At 38.5% G+C, this 23,488-nt stretch overlaps 1 protein-coding gene across 8 annotated transcripts; it reads right to left on the reverse strand.

Moving 5' to 3' along the window:
* Positions 1-1,756: 1,756 nt before the first annotated feature.
* Positions 1,757-22,846, reverse strand: LOC6043972 (DE-cadherin). Of its 8 annotated transcripts, none has more exons than XM_038258630.1 (5): positions 22,496-22,846; positions 15,983-16,178; positions 15,375-15,801; positions 10,254-10,410; positions 1,757-10,082 (listed from the first exon to the last, which is right to left on the reverse strand). In XM_038258630.1, the coding sequence occupies exon 5, from the start codon at positions 9,801-9,803 to the stop codon at positions 5,262-5,264; it is 4,542 nt and encodes a 1,513-aa protein (XP_038114558.1). In that variant the 5' UTR covers positions 9,804-10,082; positions 10,254-10,410; positions 15,375-15,801; positions 15,983-16,178; positions 22,496-22,846; the 3' UTR covers positions 1,757-5,261. The 8 variants fall into 8 exon arrangements, with proteins under 8 accessions (XP_038114558.1, XP_038114557.1, XP_038114559.1 ...); XM_038258629.1 differs by having other exon boundaries at positions 15,874-16,178; XM_038258631.1 differs by having other exon boundaries at positions 15,375-16,178; positions 22,496-22,605; positions 22,784-22,807.
* Between the last annotated feature and the right edge of the window lie 642 nt (positions 22,847-23,488).

Raw genomic sequence — 23,488 nt, forward strand, 5'->3', positions numbered from 1 at the left:
TTTTAATCAATATTATTTTATCTAGTGGTCAGATTTAACTTTTTTGTCAATGAAAATTCAGTTTGATATGATTTTCTGTCTTCCTACTTATTTTAAGCAGAATGTTAAAAGAGACATTTTTTTAAATAACTTTGCAATAACTCAAAATCTTTTGGATTTTTTTTTTGCAGTTTCAATATTTTCTTCATGTTTTCAAAACGAAATAAAGTGTTTCAATTTTGGATATTATTCGATATTTAAGTTTTCCGAAAACTGAAAATCATGCTTTATCTATAGTACTCACAAAAAAAAGTTCAAAAGCAATATTTGGTGAAAAAAACATATTTCAAATTACTTAATAAATTACTATTTACCAAAAAAAAACAATGCCAAACTCAAGTTGAAATCTCTTTTCAAATATTCAATCTATGTGATAAAATGAAATAGAATCTAAGCTGGCCATTAGGCTCTATTTATATATTATTTTTTTCATAAACTTTGCCTCTTGTTTGATAAACAAAAATTAATAGAGAACATTTGATTCATAAAAAATATTATGAAAATCTGTGTCAAAGGCATCCCATATTCATTAGGATTTTGAATGTCTTAAACAGCTTTTCCATACTCAAATATATTGAAATAGTAAAAAGAACATTAAATTTAAAGTAAGTTACTGAAGCACAATTTAGTGAATTCAATTTGAAACTTGTACAAAATATTACAAAATTGAAAAAAAAAATAATTTTCAAACAAGTATGCTTAGAATTCCCGACTTTTTGACAAAAAATCATAAATTCCCGACTTTTTCCCGATTTTTGGCGGATTTTGGCGAATTCCCTACTTTTTCCCGACTTTCCCGATTTCCCGACTTGAGTGGCCACCCTGCGTAGAGCAAAAGTTGCTCAAAATGACCACCTGAAAGCGAGAAAAAAAAAATCCAAAAAAGGGCATTAAAGGGTTAATAATAATAACCCTTTGACTTTTTCATGCTTTTTTTCGAATTGCTATTTTACTTTTAAATACTCTTACTTTTAATCAATTATCAAACTTATCCCTGTATTACTACGTTCAAAAACTTAAAAAAAGCCTGATCAATATGGCTAGTGATTTCTCGCGCTTTCACGGAAGCCGCGTAATCCGTGAAATTTGCCCTTGACCGTGAAATTTCGTAAATACCGTGAAATGCCGCGAAATTGTTATTAATTTGATTAGGGACCATCCATAAACCACGTGGACACTTTTTTTCTAATTCTCTCCAATTCCTATAGTAAAAAGTTTGCAGTATTTTAAACAACTGCTTACTTTTTCAGCAACATTCCTGCACATGAATAACACATTTTTGCGGTAATTTATGTAGATTTTTGAGTACCGCGAAATTGCCGTGAAATTCCAATGTTTTGAAATTGGCATGCCGCGAAATTTCATTTTTTTTTTTCGCCGTGAAAAATCACTAGCTTTAGCATCCTTATCTTGAACAAAAATAATTGCAGCTGTCAATTTGCAACAAATCTACCGAAGACACCAAGCTTCAAATCTAAAATATATTTCGAAAAAAATATTTTTTCCTTAGTTTTGCAATTGGAAATTTCTGAACAATGCAACGTAACATGAATTTAAAAATTCTTTAACTACTTACCAATGAATGATACCAATAAACAACAAAGAAACGTCCAAAAAATAACTACTTTTGGTCGATGACAAGGCAGTGATACTCAAGGTTTGCTAAATAAAATATGTCAGACTGGGCACGAAAACTGCCAGCCCACAAAACACCAAATTTTTCAAATTGCTTAACATTTATTTTCCGATCATCATCTTTTAAAAGGCCTAATTTAAAATGGAATTACATTTACACTTGCTTTCTTCCAATCATTCGCGCGCCTTATGTGTGTGTATTTGTTTCGTCTGTGTATGAGTGACTATACGCGATAGCATGATTTATCATTTTTATTTTTATTTTCCACAAACACACAAACCGCGAATGGACACACGCGGCGGCAACAATTCGCTCGCGCGAATTAAATAAATTAAAATTAAGTCTAATCGATTTGCTTGTCTAAAATTACTGATCACTTTTGCCGCCTTACCTTAATCGCGCGCGCGCCTACATCTGATGCCTTTTATGTTATGTTCTTTTTATTTTTTCCTCACTTTTGCGCACTCTTGTTACTTTTAGTTTTTTGCTTCTATTATTCGCTTTCAGTACTTCGAGGTGAGCCGGTGAGGTTTTTTTTCTTCTATTTTTTACTATGTATATTTTCTTCTTACTTTCACTTACTACTTCTCCATCGCTCGGTAGAGGTTAAAAAATATAATAATTCAAAAATTGATACCTAATAGTGTGTGTTTTGCTGCAGTTTAAAATTCCGCACTCTATTGTGTGGAGGGTTAGTGTCATATTTACGCATATATTTTTCCTCTGCGATTTGCTTGCAGTTTGTTTCATTCTCGTTTAAAATCGACTATAAATAATAATCTTTATTTGCTAGCTCTCTGCCAACGAAGAATTACATGCAGATTATTGTTCGTTCCTTTGCTCACAATCTCTCTCACACACATATACACACTTTCTGTCTTCGCATTTAAGGCTAACTTCAGTTAAAAGTAATTGTTTGATTTCCGTTTCCTTACGAGCTAAAAAGACTATAAATCGTTTGATTCAAATCCTTCTTCTTGGAATAAGGCATCTGTGTTTCTTGTTTTTTTTTTCACCCCTGCAGTCAGTGACAGAAATTTTGCAGCACGATGAGCTTGGGATAGGGGTTTTTGTTGGACATGAATAATTTGTGAACTATACAAAAATTGTTAACATAATTTAACTTGTAGTTGTTTGTTTCCTGATATTTCATCCATCTATACACAGAAAAATAATCATGGTAATATTACATCTGGGAAGGGGTACATCTTTTATGTCAGAAAAAAGGTTTAATTTTACCTCTGGGAATGTGTAATTTTACCACTTTTCTGGTGTAATGTCACTTTTTCAGTCTAAATTGAGGTAAAATTACATCATAAAAGAGGTAATATTCAACGTTCAAAAATTACAGCTTCCAAATTTAAATTTTTTTTTTTCTGTGTAGTTAAAAATTTGAAACAGTCAAAGCTACTTAGTTCTATTTGTCTCTTAGGTATTTGTCTGATTATATTTCAGAAGAGGCAACATGATTATTCCAATACAATGGATCTAATAGATCCTATTGAAACTCAGTGAGCCAAAATATGAAAATACTTTTAATAAAAATTAATACAAATAAACTGAAAAAAACAAAATAACAGATTTTCAAAAATATAAAAAAAATACAGAAAAATCAAGCGAATATAAAAATAAATCAATAATAATAATAATATATTCAGAATTTTAGAAATATCCGCATAGACGAAAATTGAGTACTTCCATTCGAACAGTGATTGCTTTTTCTACATCGTATTCCTTATGGGAGAACTGTAATTTCTACAACTCGAATCGGGTGCTTCATTCGGAAAAAAACAACCCCGAAAAAATTGGGTTTATAGCACAAACATATTCTTTAAGTCAGAAAATAAAAACACACAAAAAAATTGTCCCTAGATCGATTATCCGAAGTTCCTTAAGAAGGTATTAGACTATGACAAAAAATAGTACATGAATTTGTTTGAAGAAATGTCAGTTTGTATACATTTTGCGATTGTAGCAAACTGTCAAACACGAATTGTTTGTCAAGTACGAATTTGTTTGTCTTTTGGTCATAGTCTAATACCTTCTTTAGAAACCTTCAAATACTCGAACTTCGGAGAATCGAAATTTCGGATAATCGAGTCTGGACTGTCTATTTATATTAAAATACAGCCAAAATAAATAAAATTATGTACACAAAATTTAAAGTTTATTCTTCTAAATCAACTTTCGAAATACTTTTGCAAGTGTCAATTCCCAAAGTCCTCGATAGTCAAGCAAACTCTTTCCCAAACCCGTTGCGCGACAAAATTTCCGCCCTCCTCTGATTCTAATTATTCTGTAAGTCTTGTAGGTATATTTGCTTTTGAAAATAAAACATTTTTGAACTAGTTTCCTGTCATTGCCATCTCCATAATGATGAATTCTCCGTGAACTTGAGACACGAGCGCGTGTGCCCTCTCTGACAAAACCAACAACAATACGACAACCTCCTCTGACGAGTCCAGGATGTGATTCCAGACCCCAGGGGAACCGGTTTGCCCTGTCGTGCCGATTCGGTCTAGACGACGACGACGAGTTTACTCTTCTTCTTGTTTTTTTTTTTTTCTTTTAGTTTGTGGCGTGTGCTTCTTCGGAAATGCATCAATACTTTGTGGTACGGTTGATTTTCTTCTCGTTTCTCTTTTTACTTGCGATTTTATACACTTTTTTTGTGGTTGTTGCTTGTTTTACTTTTCATACTACATATATTCGAGAAGGAGAAACGGGGCAGTGGTCTCTTCAGTTTACATGGTTTTTTCTATGTACATGTGTATGTGTGTTTCTCCGGTAATTTGTTTTGGTCGAAAAACGCTTTGATCGTGACGCGTATCGTTTAGATTTCCTGTACAAAAAAAAAATAATAGTATAAAAACGGATGGGTGCGTCCTCGTCCCAACAACTCTGACACGAGCCGTTGACAGCCTTGCCCCTGGAAGACACCAACTACTGTGCTGCTACAAGCAAGCAATTATCGCACGACCAAAGCGAATTTCGAGCTGCGCTCCTCTTCTTACACCCTAACACCAATAGTTTTTTTTTGTTTCTATAAAATTCACACGTCATGTTTCGAAAAATGAAAATGACTCATCGAAAAATTGATTCGGCTTTCTATCTATCTCTCGTGCCGTTCGTAACAACTAGTAGAAGGAATGTCTCTATTCCGGAATCTTGCGTGTATTTTTTTCCGGTTGAGGGTACAAACCCAAATGCACACCAAATCTCGCCCGTGACGACGACGACGACTACGGACCATGAGTCATCCGAAAAACTCTAATCGCTAGCAGTTGTTGCTTCTGTCTCATGTTTATGTGTGTATGTGCGCGCGGTTCAGTAGATGTGACTGTTTGTTCCGTTTCTTTTTTGTTTAAGTTTTTCGTTTCGTCTTCAAAGTCCAACTTTACAGTGTAATTCAAATATTTATTCAAACTTTGCTCTTTCGAATGAAGGTTATATATTAACATCAAAAGGTTTATAACAAAAAAAAAGAAAATCTTTCCCTTCCAAACTAGTCTTTGGCTTCCGCTAACAGCTAACTAAGCGCCTTCCGGATGAAACAGTCTTTTTCACAAACAGTTCTGAACCCAGCTCAGATCCGCCACCCCTCGTCGTCGTCCACGTTCGAGTCCGTGTCGGACGGTTCCTCGCCGTACATGTCCGCCAGCTTGCGGAACCGCGGCCCAAAGTTGGACAGGTAGTTGAACTTGAGATCACCCTCGTCCGTGCAGGACGCCAAGCTGGACAACGAGCCGGAGCTGTTGCCGTCGCCCTCGTACGCGTAATGCCGCACATCGTCGATCGGGTAAGCGTCCCCGTCCCGATCGCAGGCGTCCTTCTTGTCCGTCAGGAAGGCGCCAATGTCCGGCACCTCGTTGGCCTCCTTTTGCCGCAGATCGTTCCCGTACGGCTTGTCCATGTAGATTGGACCAGCTCGCAGTACCGTAAGATCGTACTCGGCGTCCCGTTCGCCACCGCCTTCCTCCTCGTAATTGATGATCGTCTCCCGGATGTCGTCCATGTCCTTCTCGTGCCAACCGTCCTGGTGCTTCTTGTGCACCACAACCGCCAGCAGCAGGATCAACAGCACCGCTATGCACACGATGATCGCAATCAAAAAGTTGGAATCGATTCCGAACGAAACCGCCACAGCCACCGACCGGTGACAGCCGGGATCGTGGTTCTTGGCCAAACTTGGAGCTCCCAAGTTGTACGTCCGGTCGTTGATCGTCAAATTTCGCAAACACCCGGTGAAACCCTTACTCTGCGGAACGTACGTCCAGTTGAACATCGATCCCAACGACTCCAGATTCACGGCGGCTCCTCCCAGCTGCAACGGAGCGTTTACGTTCAACGACTCGTTCGGACCTTTGGGCGCATCCAAACTCATACACGTCGACAGCTTACAGTTGTCCACGATCATCTCCACGGTCTGCGGCTGCAGCACAATCTCCACCGTGAACGGCCTTCCCTGCGGATAGCGGTGTTTGTGCTCGATCCGGATCGTACCGGTTCCGTAATCCAGCAACAGTACCGGCAACCCTTTCACCAACTCCAACGCCAAAAAGTCCTGAATCGGCAGCAGCGGATTGTAGCTCAACGGACCCAGATACATCACCAGTCCATCCTCACGCTGCGGCGACAACTCCAAACTGATCCTGGTCATGTTGCACGGATTCACCGGTGGGTACATCGCGTACCCGTGGCCATAAAATCCGATCGCAATCTCCTCACAGCGTGGGCCTTCGTACCCTTCGGGACATTCGCACTTGTCATTGTACGGGGTTCCTCCGTTCAGACAGTCGTTAAACGCCGGAGGAGCATCGCAAACGCACTCGGCCTGCACGAACGCGTTCACACCAACAAACGAACTCGTGTTCGTGTACACGGCAATCGGAACGTTCGACTTGTGCAGCACGTTCTTACAGGACAGCTCACACCGTACCTTCTCCTCCATACACTCGTCGATGCTAACCATCATCATCTTCAGCCCAAGCTCCTCCTCCATGATCCGCTGGTGATACCCGATCATACCGTTCAACTTCTCCGGCTCGTAATACGGACTACCGTGGGCGGAGAACCGCACATCCAGCAATGAAGCGTTGTTGTCCCGCTGCAGCACCGTAAACACGTCCACGTTATCCCTGCTGATGTTGAACATCTCCGCTATCCGGTTCTGCAGACGATCCTTCGGCGTCAGCGACAGCGACGGACTACGCGACACAAACTCCTCGGCCGTGATTCCGTAAAACCGAATCGAACCACTCTTGTCCACCGCTTCCTCGGGGATCTCCTTCACCGTTACCACCACCTTGGCCTTCACCGTGTGCTTCGGGAAGAAACTGCTCTGCTCCGTCACCGTGAAGAACAGCTCGTAGTCGCCACCTCGCGTTCCCTGCAGCATCGTGATCATTCCGGTATCCCTGTTCAGCTCGAAGTGATCCGACCCGTACAAATCACGCCACGCGAACGTCTTGTCCGGCAGATCCCAATCGTCCAGATCGTCCACAAACACCCGGCCGATGTCCGCATTCGGCGATTCTCCCTTGTAGTTGTACACGAAAATCTTGCTCTCGCCGTCCTTCATTTCGTTATCGTTGACATCACCAATCACCAGATGCAGGATGCTGACCTTGCTCAACGGGCGCGGCTCTCCGCTGTCCGTGATCAATATCGGAATCCGATACTCCTTCTGCTCTTCCCGATCGAATTTGACCAGCGCGTACAACACGTCCTCGTCGATCCGGAACATGGTCTTGATCTCCTCACTAGCGCTGTCCGGAATCTCGTACCGGAACGGAGGCCCGTTGTGCGGTTCATCGTTGTCATCCGCCGTCAGCGTCACGATCCTGCCCGGTTCCTGGTTTTCGTACCACACCACCGGCATCTTGTTCGTCAGGAAGGGCGGATTGTCGTTGGTATCGTTCAACTTTATATTCACCGTCGTCGTCGACTGCCGGCCACTACCATCCTCGTCCGTAGCGGAAATGATCACCTGCCAAGCCTTGTGTCCGTTCGGTGGGTCACGATCGAGCGGAGCTTTCTGGCGCAGACACCCGGTGTCGTCGATCTCCAACAATGGCCGCTGCTCGACCTTCACAATGGCGAACTTGATGTGCTGCGGTGCCGACCGATCTTTGATATCCGGGTCCCAAGCCTCGATCGTTTCGATGCATCCCTCCATCACCTTCTCCTCCTCGATCTCCAGCACGTAATCGGTCTTGGCAAACTTGGGCAGATTGTCGTTGACGTTCTCCACCTTGATCGACACGGTTGCATTATCGTCAAACGATCCGTCGAACGCCCGAACTTGCAGCGTGTACTCGGTGATGTTCTCGTAGTCCAGCTCGTTGTTCACCGAAATTGCACCCGTGTTCTCGTCGATCTTGAACGCATTCCCGATGTTTCCAGACACGATCGAGTACGTGATCACGGAGGCCGTGTCCACGTCGTTCGCGATTACCACGATCACAACCGTGTTCTTGTTGGCATCCTCGGCGACGTTCTCCGATACGTAGTAATCCTTGGTGAACTTGGGCGAGTGATCGTTCTTATCCGAGATCTTGATGATGAACGTCTGCGAGATACTGTTGGGTTTGCCGTTGTTGTACAACGCCGACGGAGAGTTGTCTTCTGCGATGATCTTCAAGTGATACGTGTCGGTAATCTCCCGATCGAACTCCATCAGTGCCGTAATGTTACCCGTGTTCTGGTCGATGGAGAAGAACTCTTCGTTGTCGGCCAGCCGGAACGAAACAATGTTGTTGGCCGAGGTACCGTCCATGTCGAAGGCACGAACCTGCATCACTGGCGTTCCTGGCGCTTCGTTCTCCGGGATCCAGCCGGAGTTCACCTCGGTAAAATACGGAATGTTATCGTTCACGTCCAACACCTTGATCTTAACGATGGTTTGTGCAATCAGATCGTGCGTGTTTTTCACACTCACTGTCAGCGTGTACTCTGTGATGGTTTCATAGTCCAGGGCCTTTCCTAGCAAAATGATGGCAGTGTTTTCCTTCTGTTCCAGCAGGAACGTGTTACGACTGTTGGTTTGCTCGGTTCGACCGGTAACCAGTTCAAAGATAAGTTCCGGTTTCCCCTTGATGTCGGACTGGGCTTGCAGAGTAGCCAGCGCCGCACTGTAGTTGCTGTAGTTCTCCTCCAGGGAGATCGGCTGCTGCTGGGTGAGAGTGAAGTACGGTGGCAGTTTGTTCGACTCAATCACGGGGATTTTAACCTCGACCTCTGCATCCTGCGGCGTGCCGGGAACCGTGTTGTACGCACGCACGTAGATCTGATAATACTGTCCGGGATTTTTGTCGACCGCCTTCGCCAACGACACGATACCGTTGTTCTCGTTAATCCTGAAGTAACTGTAGTCATTGTACTTCCGCAGAATCTCGTACTTGATAATACTGTTGTCTCCATCGTCAAGATCCGTCGCCGAGATCGTGGCCACCTTGAAGCCAACCTTGGCATCTTTGGTGATCGGTTCGTCGTACCGGCTTTTGTCAAACACTGGCGGATTATCGTTGATGTCTTTGATGGTAACCTTGAACGTGCACACATCGTCCAAATTGGGCAATCCGTCGTCTGTGGCTCGCACCGTAATGTAGACTTCTTTTTCTCGTATCGGTTCGTCCCGGTCAAACCGATGGATCGTCGTGATTTGGCCTGTATTTTTATCTATTCGAAACTTTGACCTCTCTCCAGGAGCCGTCACGAAGCTGTACGAAATCGTCTGATGGTCATCCGGATCAGTCGCGTTCACCTGAATCACGTACGTTCCGGGCTCACGCTCTTCGTCCACCGATGGCGCGTATCCCTCGCAGTTTACAAACAGCGGCTTCCGGTTGTCTACGGCCTTGACCGGTCGCGAAGATCTGCCCGGGCTGAAGAACCCACTATCACTCAGTACATTATCCGTTTCGTATACGTCTCCCTGGAAACTTCGCCGATGTCGTTGCCCCTCTAACCGGTTCAGACTGAACAGTTCTCGGTAATCAATTGGGTTGATACTCCGGTCACCCCGGTCGGTTTCATCTCTTCTGAAGAAGTTGTCGTCTGAGTTGGTCTTAAATACTGCTACCGAAAGGTATACTATCGCCATTATGTCTAGCCTTATCAGGTTCATTCTACCTTTGCTGGTTGTACGTAATAACGTACTTACTAATTCTAAAAAATATATGTAAAAATCTTTCTCCAAATAGGAAACGCCTTTCGAACAAGGCACTTTTAAATCGCGTCGGGAATTGTCGCTTCCCAGAGTTACGTATTCTTCGGCGTTCGTTCTACTGCTGCTGCTGCTGCTGTCCTGGAGGAGTCACTGCTGTCCACATCCAGCATGGTAGTAACGTGTAGCGTTATCGCATTGGCCGCCCGGGCTATTGATAAGGTCGTACCTATAGCCAACCTAGTAGAGTGCAACAGCGAGAGAAAATACGAACGTTGCGTCAGGCTTATCAGTGGATTCAATTCTCGAACTGGCGGCGCGTATTGCGCCAATGTTTGTGTTCAGCACATACACACACGCTCAGTTGGAAAACGATAACGGGGACACCAATAGGCGAAAGTAGACACTTACCTTAGGATCGGGGTTCTTGGAACCTCCGGTGAGGGGCCGGTTATCGGCGGCAGTCGATATGGTATAAGTTGGTATTGCCGTGGCGGTAGTGTTGCTCGTTAGAAGGACGGTTACTTGATGGTCGATTGCAATTGAATCAGCTTCAATGAATCGATATCTGCGGAATATGGAAACAAACAAAGATTCGTGTGATTTTTTTTAGAAAATCAGTCTAGATCAATCATAAAAATAAAGTCAATATTTGAAACCCCAACTGCCCCAGGCGGGCTTCGAAAAATTCTGCAAAAAACAAATTTTCAACCACATTTTGGATCTTTAAAATGCAACTCTTAAAATTTAAGAAAATTTTAGTGTGGGAAGTTTGACTTGTTTTATGCGACTTTGCAAAAGTTTTGAAAAATGTATTTTTTCTGGGGCCAACTTTGGCTGTGTTTTTTAGGTTTTTTTTTACACTTTATGTAACAATAAGTAATTTTTGTATTGCCCCGGACTATGCCTCTATGCATTTTATTTATAATTTAAAGATAGTACAAAATGTGATAGTACAAATGTGAGTACAAAAATGTGAATTGATAGTACGAAAGGAAGCTGTAGAAGAGGCCAAATACTACCAGAAAGTTGGTGTCCGAAGACACTTCTTAAATTTATTTAAAAAAGCATGAAGAAATTTGTTACGCCCTTTTCGCGGAAAACTATAGTCAAGACTCAATTTTGCTCAATTATCCGTTTTTCCTCACCGTGCAATATTTTAAAATTACATATTTTTCAAAAATTGTATAGCAAAAGTATTTTTCTACGATTTGCCGCTGTTTTCATTCAAATAGGGGAAGGTGGGGCATGACTACCAAATGGGGCAAGAGGAACATTCGCTCGTGCGGCCGTAATTTTTACAATTTTGATTATTTCCAGTATGAGGAATTGTTGCTAGCAATACATTTAGCTGATTATATTACCACATAATCGCCAAAACGACGTAAATGCCACGGGGCATAAGATTTAATGAAGTTTTTTTCAAAACCTTCGTTTTCTTATAATATTTATAAAGTACAAAATAAGGCTTAGGGTTCGTCGTAGGACTATTTTATCAAAATGCTATTTTTCCTAGATCAGTAGTGTCCCTACCAATGACTTGCACCTATTATAAAGTATGATTTATCTTTTGGTTATTTCTGTTGAGAGCTTTTAAAAAATCTTATTCAGATGAGAAAAGTGTCGGGTCCGGTGGTTTAGTGGTTAGCGTGGTAGCCTCTGAACCCCAGTATGGCCTGGGTTCAATCCCAGACGGACCCGGTGGCATTTTTCGAGACGAGATTTGCCTGATCACGCCTTCTATCGGATGGGGAAGTAAAACGTCGGTCCATTTACGTAAAAGAGGTTTTGAGTGACTCACTCACTCATCACATATAACCTTCGGAAGCCTAGAAATGAGCAGAAACTTGCAACAGAGACCAGTCTCAGACCACAAAAGACCCGGGGGTCGTTCAAGTGGATTGCTTTGCTTTTTATGTGTACCATATGGGTTTTAAGTATGGAAAAAATACGAATTGCGGCAACAAAATATTTTATTGGGAAATAAATATTTACATAAACGTACTTTAAAACTGTTAAACAATTGTTTGAAAAAAAATTCCAGGCAAAATAAATATAGTGATATTATGAAAATTTACTATTTATCATCTAAGAATTTATTTTTTTTCTTAAAAACCATCAAAATTTAAGTAAAATATTATTATTTAATATAAAAATGAAAAAACGTTTTAAATACATTCTAATCTGATGTGTCAAAGTGACAGCTGTTCAATTGTTAGCAAATTAACATGTTTTTTCATGCATTGTTTTCTTGTCCCAACGGGTTGTTTATCTTGCCCACCAGAGTAAAACGTACAGAAAATAAAAAAAAAAAACAAATTTTTACATAAAAAAATGAGATTCTCATATAAAATGTATTTCTTTACAACTTTGTCGAACAGACCAAAGATGTAAAACTCGAACCTGAAAATTTATAAGCGATTTTTAAATGAACAACATTATTTTCATCAATTTGACCTCGGATATCAACAGGTAAATATTTGACAATTTCTCTCAAAATTGGCACAGATGCAGTTTTTTGCTTCTGGAGCAGAGGGTCATTTTTTCTGAACATCTAGATCCACAGCATCACTGGCAAAAAATTGCAAAATATAAATTTCCATGTCTTTTCTGAAGTGCCCTATTTATTTATTAAAATTCAGAAATAACCTTTTAACAGTATAAATTAAAGTAATTTTCATAAAAATTCAAGCAGAATGCTTTGCAAAAACACAGACAAACAGACTTTAATCTCTTTTAATTAATCATCAGAAGTTCACCATGGTCATTTTGAATTCACCACAACCTTTTTACGCGCGTTTGACAGTTATTTCATGCTTCCTACAGTAAATCTCTTGTTGTACTCAAGTTCTTATGACTTTTAATGTCCAAATCGGGTCAAAAGACTAAATCGGTCCAGCTAGAGCGCAATTCTCCACGAATTAATGACCTTTGACTAAAACTATTCGGGGGGCTTCCCTTTAACAAAAAAGCCAAAGCATCAAAAGCCTCAATTTTGCAGCTATACATACACACACAAGGTAAGTAAATATTCGTAAATCGTTCGACTTGGTACCTTTGACAGAGTTGTAGGTGTTGACCTACAAAGATAATTCAGCAAAAAAAATCAACACTCTAAAAAATAACTCATTTTTTAAATAACTAAATGCATCTGTTCTTATGAACCATAGAAGAGTTTGGGCAAAAATGTTTATGCCGAGTTATTTATTTATTTATTTATTTATTTAATTTTTTTTTTTTGTTGAAGAAATAATGATTTTTTGAAAAGTGAATTTCAATCCTTATTTCCTCAATAATTTCTAAAAAAATAAATTGGAATCAAAGAGTAGGAGAAATATACCCATTTTCGGCACACATCGTCAAGCTTTTCGACCGATTCTCGCACTTTTGCAGTTTACCATTATTCAAATAACACTTTCATATAAATCTAGAGTTCCCTGAAAACTTTTATTTTAGCTTTTTATTACTTTTAAACACTCCATGACAGCTGTAAAATTTATGTCAAAGTTCTGATAAGTCGATAATAGAAATTGACCGAAAAAGGATATATTTCCCCTTTTTAAATAATTTTAGTTAGCCTTAGCCATTTCAAGTTCAATTTAGAATTTGGAAAAAAAATCATTTATTTTCAGATTTTCTAAAATGGTACCCTAAATTTCCATTTTAGAAAATATTTATTTTCCAATATTTACAAGTCTTGAAACATTGAAGAATCATTAAGGGGTTACATACATGTAGAAAATCACAAAATTTCATATTACAGAAAATTTATTGAATCCACTAAAATGATGATTTTCAATCACTCCTGAAACTTTCATGAAGATATTACAAAATTAAACTGAGTTAGAGACGATTTTTAGCTCAACATTTTGTCATGCGCAAAGCGGACTGTCAAATTTTCTGAGCGTTTTTCTCGAAACACCGAGTCGATTTACGGGTGCCACGATATCTCGAGATGGGATGGACCAAATTGGCTGAAATCGGAGTGAAGAATCTCAAGAACTATCCCGTGTGCATGACGAAGCCCGATTTTGAAATTTTGCTTTTAAAAAAAATACAAAAATCAAAAAGTGACGATTTTTTTATATGAAAAACACAAAAATATTTTTATCTTTTTTTTAAGTTTTTTTTGAAAATCGGCCTTCGTCATGCACACAAGATCGGTTTAAAGAGTCTTCACCAAAATTTTGAACCGATTTGGTCAAGGCAGTGTTGAGATATCGTGGCACCCGTTTTTTTGAAACTGCTAACTTCAAATAGCTACATCTTAGCAATGATACAACCAAATGTCTTCAAAATTGTTTTGATAATAGATGAAAATGTATATTTTAATTCCCTGAAAACAGATTTTAAATAAAATTTAATTTGTGCTCTTAAAAAATGCAAGTTGCAATTTGAACAGAATTGGCAACAGCTGTTTAAGAATTGGCGTTCCGTTTTACCTAAACCCTCTACTGCCCAAATTTTTTTTTCGAACATTTTTATTTTTCCCTTGTTCAGGAGGTCATTTTGAGCAACTTTTGTTGTATGAAAAACTGTACTTTTCTTGTTTTATGTTTTTCTTGTTTTATTTGTAGTATTTTTATTTGCATTCATCATCTTCAGTTTATGTTTGTTTTTTTTTATAGTATTTGACCCATTCTACCATCTCCTATCATTACCATATGCCTATCTAGTTTTTTTCATGTTTTTTCAGACACTTTTTCATTTTTTTGCATGTTTTCACATTTTTCGCTATAGAATGATATCATTATCATTTAAATTGAGAAAAAATGCATAGAGGCATAGTCTGGGACACTACAAAAATTACTGCATACTTATTTTTACTTAAAATATAGTAAATGTTAGTACAAAACCAAAACAAAGCCAAAGTTGACCAATAATAAAATTATTATTTTTTAAACATTGGTAATGTCACATAAAACAAGTCAAACTTCCAACCCTAAAATTCTAAAATATCAATATTTAGTTGAAAAAATTATATTTTGGCAAATTTTTAAATCGAAGCTCGTCTAGTGGCGGGGTTGGGTTGTAGAGGGTTAATGCATCTAACAAATTTGAAGATTGGTCTTTGCGTTCTTAAGAAAGAGCCACTCAAAATTAATATTGATGTTTTTTAGTGTTACTCGATTACTCAAATGCTGATATCTCTGAAACTGAAGGTTCGATTCCCAATTTCTAAAAATGAATCATTCGTGAACATATTTTGAAAAGTTTGAAAATTATAAAATTGAATTTTCCGCCCTTTTTTCAACATTGCCGATTATTTTTCGTAAATCAAAAACAGTCAGATATCATTCTTGATGCCCTCAAAACGACCCCCAGAGCCGATTCCCACAGCAATCTAAAATCCGCTACTCGGACATAAGCCAGAAACCACGGCCGTCCATAACAGCTGTCAGAACCGCGGCAATGATTCATCGGATCAGCACGCCAGCAGATACCCTTGCACAACCACTTCCCAAACCACTTCTTCCACCAGCATTTAGCCGAGACAACTCCCAGCAGCGTCCAAGTTAAGCAATTATTCACCTTTTTACAGCTGTGCGGGGAATTCCTAAACTCCGGTCGCTTGACCCGCGCAGTTGCAACGACGACGTCTTCGCCGGCCAACACGATGATGGTCGGTTAGGTTCTTCCTTCTTCGGAGCTTCCAGCGAGAGCCACAAATGATTCACACTCACTACTGCCGCGGAGGTCAACTCCAATGGGTGGGTGACCACACTTTTGTTTTGCGAACGACAACCGGAAGCAGCTCAATTCTTGTCTTCCGTACACAGGGTAAAACTGCAGGAACTTTTCTCGTTGTTTCGTGTTGCTTTTTATTTCTTGTTTTAAGGCACTTTTGCTTTTGAGGCACTTTGGACTTTTTTCTCTGAATCACTCACACACTTCACTTTGACTTCTTTTCGTGGGGCCAAAGGTCGTTATCACATCTTAATTCGATTCGCTGCTTGTGCTAAAAGGGGAAAGAGAAACACACCGTAAAGCACTTGGGCTGGTTTAAATCGCCACTTCCGCTTCTCTCAACTGTTTCACTGCTTTTCCATTGCTTTTAATTTGCGACGTCGCTGTCACGCACTCTATGCAGAAATCTTCGCTTTCTTCTCGCAGACTTTAATTAGTCGTACCACACACACCCTAGTTAAACGGTTTGCGCGCCCAACTTGGGACCACTTAAGGACACCCCACTCGTGTAATATGTGGAGCACGACTTCCACTTTTCGTGACGCGGTTCACACCTCACGATTCGACAAACTATGATGATCGGCGGCAGATGATGATGGGGCGATGACGACGACAACGACAGTGGTTGTGCTCACTGAAGATCTGGATCTGAAACGAGCCGTGGAAGAGAGCAGAAAAAAAGGTTGTCGTTAGCGTTGTTTAAATAATCGTGAATAATTAATTGGCATGTGTTGGCTAGGTGTGCTAGTTGGCGAAAATGGGAGCCATTTAGGGAGGGCAATAGAGCATGAATTGTTTAAGTCATGAAGATAAGATTGGTGCGCACGCGTCGGAGAACTATGGACAGTGAACACTCTATTCGGTAAAGTGTCGACTCGAACGTAACGACAAATGAGAAAAAAAAAATCAGCATTTCTACCTCTAAAAAAGTGACCTCGTGGTTTGTGGATATTTTCGTTCATGTGAACTTCCCAACTTATAACCGTAATGTCATTTTAGAGAGCCATTCTGTAACTAAGAAATTGTATAGACTACTTCTGGAGTTTTTTTTGAAAAGGACCAATAAACCAAATTTTCAGTTTTTGCTTTTTGGGTGTTTTTTAATACCCCTGACTCAAGGCGGTTCTAAAAACACCCAAAAAGCAAAAACTGGAAATTTGGTTTATTGGACCTTTTCAAAAAAAACTCCAGACTTGCTTAGAATAAATAAGATCAGGATAATCAATTTTGAAATTAGGATTTCTTAGGAAGTTTTGTTGAGAATGGTACACAGTTCGTCTCAAAAGTATTTCTCAGATTCTATTAACCATTATTCAAAACTTGAGAAAAAAGAAAAGTAGGAACCAATAATCACCACTTTGCAACTGTTCAAAGACCCCTACCATTCTAACCAATACCGGCGCCTACCATTACTAGTGGGTAGGAATGTCAGTCTGATACTTGCGTGGTAGAGACCACTAAATCGGCTGCGTCGCGAGTTTTGAGGGGTTAGTAAGATGGGTAGGGTATGGAGGTCAGAATTCACCATGGCTAAGTGACGCGAACAGATAATATTTTTTTATAACGCGTACAAATTGTTATAAGACCGTTATTTTTTGAAATTTATTTCCCTCGACTCTGACCAAAGTCGAGCAGGGGCAAATCATAATTCATTCTTCTCTATTCCGAACTTATATTTGTTCAAAAAATGAGATTGCCGAAAATAAATTTTATGCATTTCCAGAATAACTTTTTAAGGAAAATTTTTTGAGAAAAAATTAAAGCCTGTCTAAAAAACATATAGAAAAAAATATGTTATTTCAATAACCATGAGTGTTAATCAGGTATTTTTATTGACCGAAAAAATACAACATAATTTTATACAATTTAAAATTAGAAACAATCAAATAAACAATTCCTCTTCTTTCCGAAAACACACATATGACCCGCATGGTCAAAGGTTGGGCACCCCTGTTTTAGAAAAATAGAAATTAAATTAATCAAAAAAATCAAAGCTCAAAAATTATAAATTCAAAAATCATAGAATTGAAGAATTTAAAAACTTTAGATAATTTTTTATAGAATTTTAGAGTTTTTTATTTTGGAATTTTAGAATTTTAGAATTTTAGAATTTTAGAATTTTAGAATTTTAGAATTTTAGAATTTTAGAATTTTAGAATTTTAGAATTTCAGAATTTTAGAATTTTAGAATTTTAGAATTTTAGAATTTTAGAATTTTAGAATTTTAGAATTTTAGAATTTTAGAATTTTAGAATTTTAGAATTTTAAAATTTTAGAATTTTAGAATTTTAGAATTTTAGAATCTAAGAATTTCGAAATTTAAAAATTTTACAGATTCAAAATATTAAAATTTTAAAATTAAAAAAAATTTAAATTTTTAGAAATAATAATTAAACACTTCAGGAGTTCAAAAAAATTAGAATTAAAAAAAATGTTTCAAGTTGATTTTTTTTTAAATTCAGTATCCTTGTTTCTCAGATTTTTTTTCTTTTTGGATTTTTTAGATCTTTCATTTTTGTACTCACTCATTTTGAAATTCTTCAATTTTTGAATTTGTTTTGATTTTTTTTAGAAAATCTTGAGTTTGATGATTTTGTATGTTTTGTGTTACTTTGTCTGTATGGAAAAATCTAACTTTTTGTAGTAAAATTGGCCTTGTTTTTGTTTTTTTTTTTTTTTTTTTTTAATAATTGTTTTCAGTTAGCTAAACTTCTGTATCCACTAAAATTTTGAAGTTTCCTGGACAAATATTTTTTTTGTTTCTGATTTTCCGGATCGATTTTGAAGGGGGGCGACATAGGCTTTGAAAAATATTCGCAACGTCCTAAGTTTACTGTAATTTTTGTTCTGTGGAAAACACTCAATAATCGAAGAAGTGACTGGAAAATTATGACAAAAAAAGAAATAGGCAAAATAGAAAGAAGTTTTTAGAATATTCCTAAAACTTTAAACTAAAAAAGATATAAAGATATGCATATTGAATTCTAAAAATAAATTAAGAAAACATAAAACATGAGAAGTAAAGTTTTTCGTTGACCAAAAATTGACCTCCTAAATACGAGAACAATATAAATCTTAAAAAATATATTTGGGTGGTAGAAGGCTAAGAAATTTTTCGCATTTTTTAGCTTAACCCCGTAAGTTTAGCACATTTTTGCTGCCAGCAACAATTCAATACGCCTGAATCAGTTACAATCACTTCGTTCAACAACCCCACCGCGCCTCGCCAATCGGCAAATCAATTGAGCTCGATTTGCAATCGCATCAATCAGCACGGCGGTGCCGCTGGAGTTGATTCACAAGGCGTGCATTCCTTCGTCTGAATCAGCTTCATTCAGGCTCGCCACAATTGGTCCCAATTCTGACCGGCAAAATGCGGCGAAAGTTTGCAGTTTAAAAAGTCCGGAACTCCGGTCTCTTGCAAGTCCGAAGGCCAGGTGACAGTTATTCATCACATCTTTTTCCAGGTAACCTCCCTCAGTTTTGAAAGTAGAGCCAAACAAAGCTTACTCTTTATTGTGAGCCTGCTTCAAGCTTCAAGTCGGGTGAGTCACCGCGAAGAAACGCCGACCGTTTGCCGCTAGAGACCTGAGCCGTGCCCAGTCGCCGATGATCCGGAATGTTGCTGTTGTTGTCGGTGCGTACCACGTAGACTGGCCGCGAGTCCCCAGCAAACCAACACAAACAACACTCAAGTCGGCCCCCTGGTCACTCCACAGAAAGAACACCTCACAGCGACCGGAGTAGCTGCTCAATGGCCAGGTATCTCTTTCTCCGTGTTCTCCACTTTAGTTGCTTCGTTCGCTTCAACGGCTCTCCAGGGCCGCTCACCTCGCCCAAATCACACAAAGAAATTTTTCCTTTTACAAGAAATTCTTATGCATTTGCCACTTCCCACCACCTTCGCGCTAGCTTCTTCTTTTGCCTCTCTTCTTTGTCTTCTCCCTCTTCCCTCACTTCACTGGATTCCTGTTTGAACCGTTGAAGATTCCTTGCCGTACTCCGTATACACTCCTTCTGCTCTTCGTTCTAATCCGCCTTTGCTGCCATTTCTCTACCAGGGTTTCGTGTACCGCGCTTTGCGTTGAGGCGTACAAAGCCTCGACCGAAGACAACCGACGTGAACCGGAGGAGGACGCGTGTGCTGCTGGTCGCGCGACAACAACTCAACTGACACGACCGTAGCGATGTTGCTCTCCGGTGAGGGTAAACGGGGCCCGGAGATTGAGTGGCTGGTCGGTTCTCCTCTACTCTGGAGTTTAAACATATTGAGCTGGCATGCAATAGAGAGCCTGGATCTTATTAGAGAACGGACATCTCAAACCAAAAGTACCAATCGAAGCACGAGAACTGTCAAACGGAGGTACCAATCGAGCAAAATCCTTTGTCTTATGCTCGTTTGGTACCTCCGTTTGACAGTTCTCGTGCTTCGATTGGTACTTTTGGTTTGAGATGTCCGTTCTCTAATAAGATCCAGGCTCTCTAGCATGCAACGCAACCGCTTGTGTTGGAAAAGGTGTGTTCAGAAGAGTGCTTGTATCGGAGCACAACGTGTTGCCAGTTTGTGGAAAGATTTTATGAATCGGCAAATGTTTTGTTACAAAAGTGCATTTTTGAGTACACTCATCTGACATATTCGGAACACCCACAAACTCGGAAAACTTTAATAAAATTTTGTCAAAATTTTGCCGATTGCGGTACTGTACATCGAAAATTTTCAAAAATTCAATAGATTTTTGAATAAACCCAAACTTGCTTATAATTACTCTAAACGTAAGAGAATTCATTTTAAATTGATATCAGCTGATTTCACTTGACATTTGATTGATCGAAGTTTTTTGAAGTTTTTGGTCCCCTGATTTTTCAAATCAAATTCAACTTTTAAAAATATTTGTTGCAGCTTTATACCCGCTTGACTAGTTTACGCTATTGAACCAAATTCGAGGGTCAAAGTTGAATGTGTTTTCAACATTAGAACAAAAAAATGTTTTAAAATACAGTCCGGATTACATTCAAGACTTGATTATCCGAAGATTTGTATAGGACTTCGGTAATCGAATCATAAACTTTCAAAAATATATTTATGCTATTGCTTATTTTATTTAATGTTTTATATATATAAAAATTTGAATAAATATCCAACATTCTAACATTGAATTGAAAAAAGAGCATGTAAAATGCATAATATAGCAGTACAGTCGGTTTGCAATCATGTGTTTTCAAAGAATCATACGTTTAATAAAAATATTTTTTGCGGAAAAAATCGATTTGCGTACGCCGAAAATTCACTAAAACTCAAAATATTTTTAACATAACTCACACATTTTTTTTATTTAAAGGTTTAGAAAAAAAAATATTTACCCCCTGATTTTTCGAGGAGGGAGACAAAAACTTTTTTAAATATTTGCAACAGCTTTGTATTCATTATATTTCAGAGCTAATTTAATTTCTTTCTGATTTAAATTTTTAAATTCTTATTCTTTTAATTTCTTTAATTTTTAATCTCTTTAAATTTTAAATTCCCCATTTTTCTATACACTCAAAACCCCGATGATTTGACACCAACTGTTGTCACTTTTTAATTTGACACCCCTTTTACACGGAGCTCACACAATTACCAAACGTTTGTTTTGATAGTGTACGTGAGCGCCGTGTAAAAAGTAACAGTTCGTCACTTTTTAGTTTGATTATGTCAAACCAACGAGGTACAAACTAAAAAGTGTTTAACGAAAAAGTGACCAACCACCGGGAGTTGAGTGTATCCCTGAATTTTGACAGGGCAAATATTTTTCAAAGTTTTTGTCCCTCGGCTCTGGCCAAGGACGAGGAGGGGGGCACAAAAATAAAAAAATATATTTATAAAAAAATTAAATTACAAGTCGAAATATCCATATTTAAATGAAAAAGTTGTTGGAAAGTGATATACAAGTACAGTTAGTTTGCAATCACAAATTTTCAAAAAATTAACTTTTGACGAAAAAATATTTGTTTTGGAAAAAAAAAAATTGGGGGGCTGTACATTGAAAATTCTCTTAAATTCAAATGTTTTTAACAAACTTAAACTGATTGCAGTCATAGTTTTATCTAATTTAGAAGTATTCTGAAAATGTTTTTTTGCTCCCTGATTTTTTGGCCCGATTTTGTAGGAAGAGAGACAAAACTTTGAGTACAATTTGTACCAGCCGTATTGAATTCGAAAACTGGTTAATTCTCAAATTTATGGATTCCTCAATTTTTAAATCATAAATTTTCAAATCCATAAATTTAGTAAATGTTAAGACTTGTTTAGTTCTTTTTGTATTTTTTTATAAATTTAAAAATTTTAAGACGTCTGGAGTTTTTTTTAAGGTCTAATAAGCAAAATTTCCCTTTAATATTTTTGGGTGTTTTTGAATACCACAAACACTCAAAAAGCTTAAAATTAAAATTTGTTAATTGGACCTTTAAAAAAACTCTGAACATATCTCTTTAATTCTAGCTAACTATTTCAAAAGTTCTTATATACATAAGAAACTCATGGCGCATTAATTGTTTTGAAAAAGTACTCTAAAAATCATTTTTAAATTCTAGATTACTTTTTCAAAACAACCAATGCGCCATGGTTTTCCTATACAGAGGACCTTTTGAAAAAAGTGCCGAGCTTCCGTGGCCGTGAGTTACGGGTTTCGCCTTGTAAGCGGAAGGTGATGGGTTCGATTCCTGTCTGGCTCGGCAAAGTCAGATCCCTTAAAAGAGGTAGGGGATGGGTTTCGTCTATCGGCGGGCTGGGTTTCCAATCCAGAGTTCGTGAGTTCGATTCTCGTACCGAGATGATGAAGTTTTTTTTTTTAAAGTAAGCAAGAATTATGATTGTTTTTATAAAACATTCAATCTCACTTTTAGTCTTGAAGTTGTAGAAAGTCCAACACTGCGCGAAAAGCATAAATTTTGAAAACAAAAGTGTAGCAAAATAAAAGAGTACTCACCTACACACGCACACCGGCAACGACGCTTCTGGCCACTCACTCTCCGTCAACTGTTTGCTACACTCGCTCTCTCGCACCTCAACGCACACACTCACACACACTTCAAAGCGCTGAGTACGAAGGAAAAGAAGAATCACAACAAGCAAAAGAAACCAAATTCATTCACTTGTTTTGCAGATTTTCCACCATTTTCACTCGTTTTTCGGGCGGAAAATATCAAATTGATGTACAGTCGACACCGGGGCACATTTTGCGACACTTTTCGCCGGGTTTGGAGGCACTTTTCACCAGGTAAATCCACGAAACAAGAAGCGGCACGGACTCGCGTACTTCAAAAGAGAACGGTAATTCTTGAAATGAAAATACAATCACATCTCAGCGGGTCTCACTCTCGCTCCTCATTCTCTCACTTGTTGCACACGCAGGTGAGATTTCGAAGCTGAAAACAGACCAGGGTTTACAACGGTAGGTAGTTTTGAATCAATCTTTTTGTTGCCTACCCTGCTATTTTGAGGCACCATCTACAAATGACGTAGCATTGTGAATATGGGTGGACCCCTTATACAAAAAGGGACTTTGTATGGATTCGTCAAAAAAGTGATACGTCATTTGTAGAAGGTGCATTGTTTCAGTAGTTTAATAAAACTTACAGTTCGATAATCCGTAAGTTTATATCTATTTGACCTTGTTTCTCTTGGTTAGATTATAAAAATTTCAAATTTGAATAAATTGAACGATTTGGCTGTTTTCAACTTAAAGGCCAGAGATGCCAGATGTTAACAAATTAATCTCTATCAAATCTGGAAAGTCTGTAATTTCAGATCGTTTTTGCGAAATTGGCATCGCTTTTTCAACGCTACGAGTTGATTGGAAGTTTGAATACGATGTTGAATGCAACTTGTCCAGTTACATTTTGTAAAATAGAGGAGAAAATCGTGACGTCACAAATGAACTCAAATCACTCAAAGTTCATTTTGTGAGTGACTTTAACAT

Source organism: Culex quinquefasciatus, chromosome 3 (genome assembly GCF_015732765.1).
Source record: "Culex quinquefasciatus strain JHB chromosome 3, VPISU_Cqui_1.0_pri_paternal, whole genome shotgun sequence".
Taxonomy (NCBI): Eukaryota; Metazoa; Arthropoda; class Insecta; order Diptera; family Culicidae; genus Culex; species Culex quinquefasciatus.

What these genes read in the sequence shown, in the direction of transcription:
- LOC6043972 (XM_038258630.1), bottom strand. Translation starts at nt 9,803, where the DNA reads ATGAACCTGATAAGGCTAGACATAATGGCGATAGTATACCTTTCGGTA.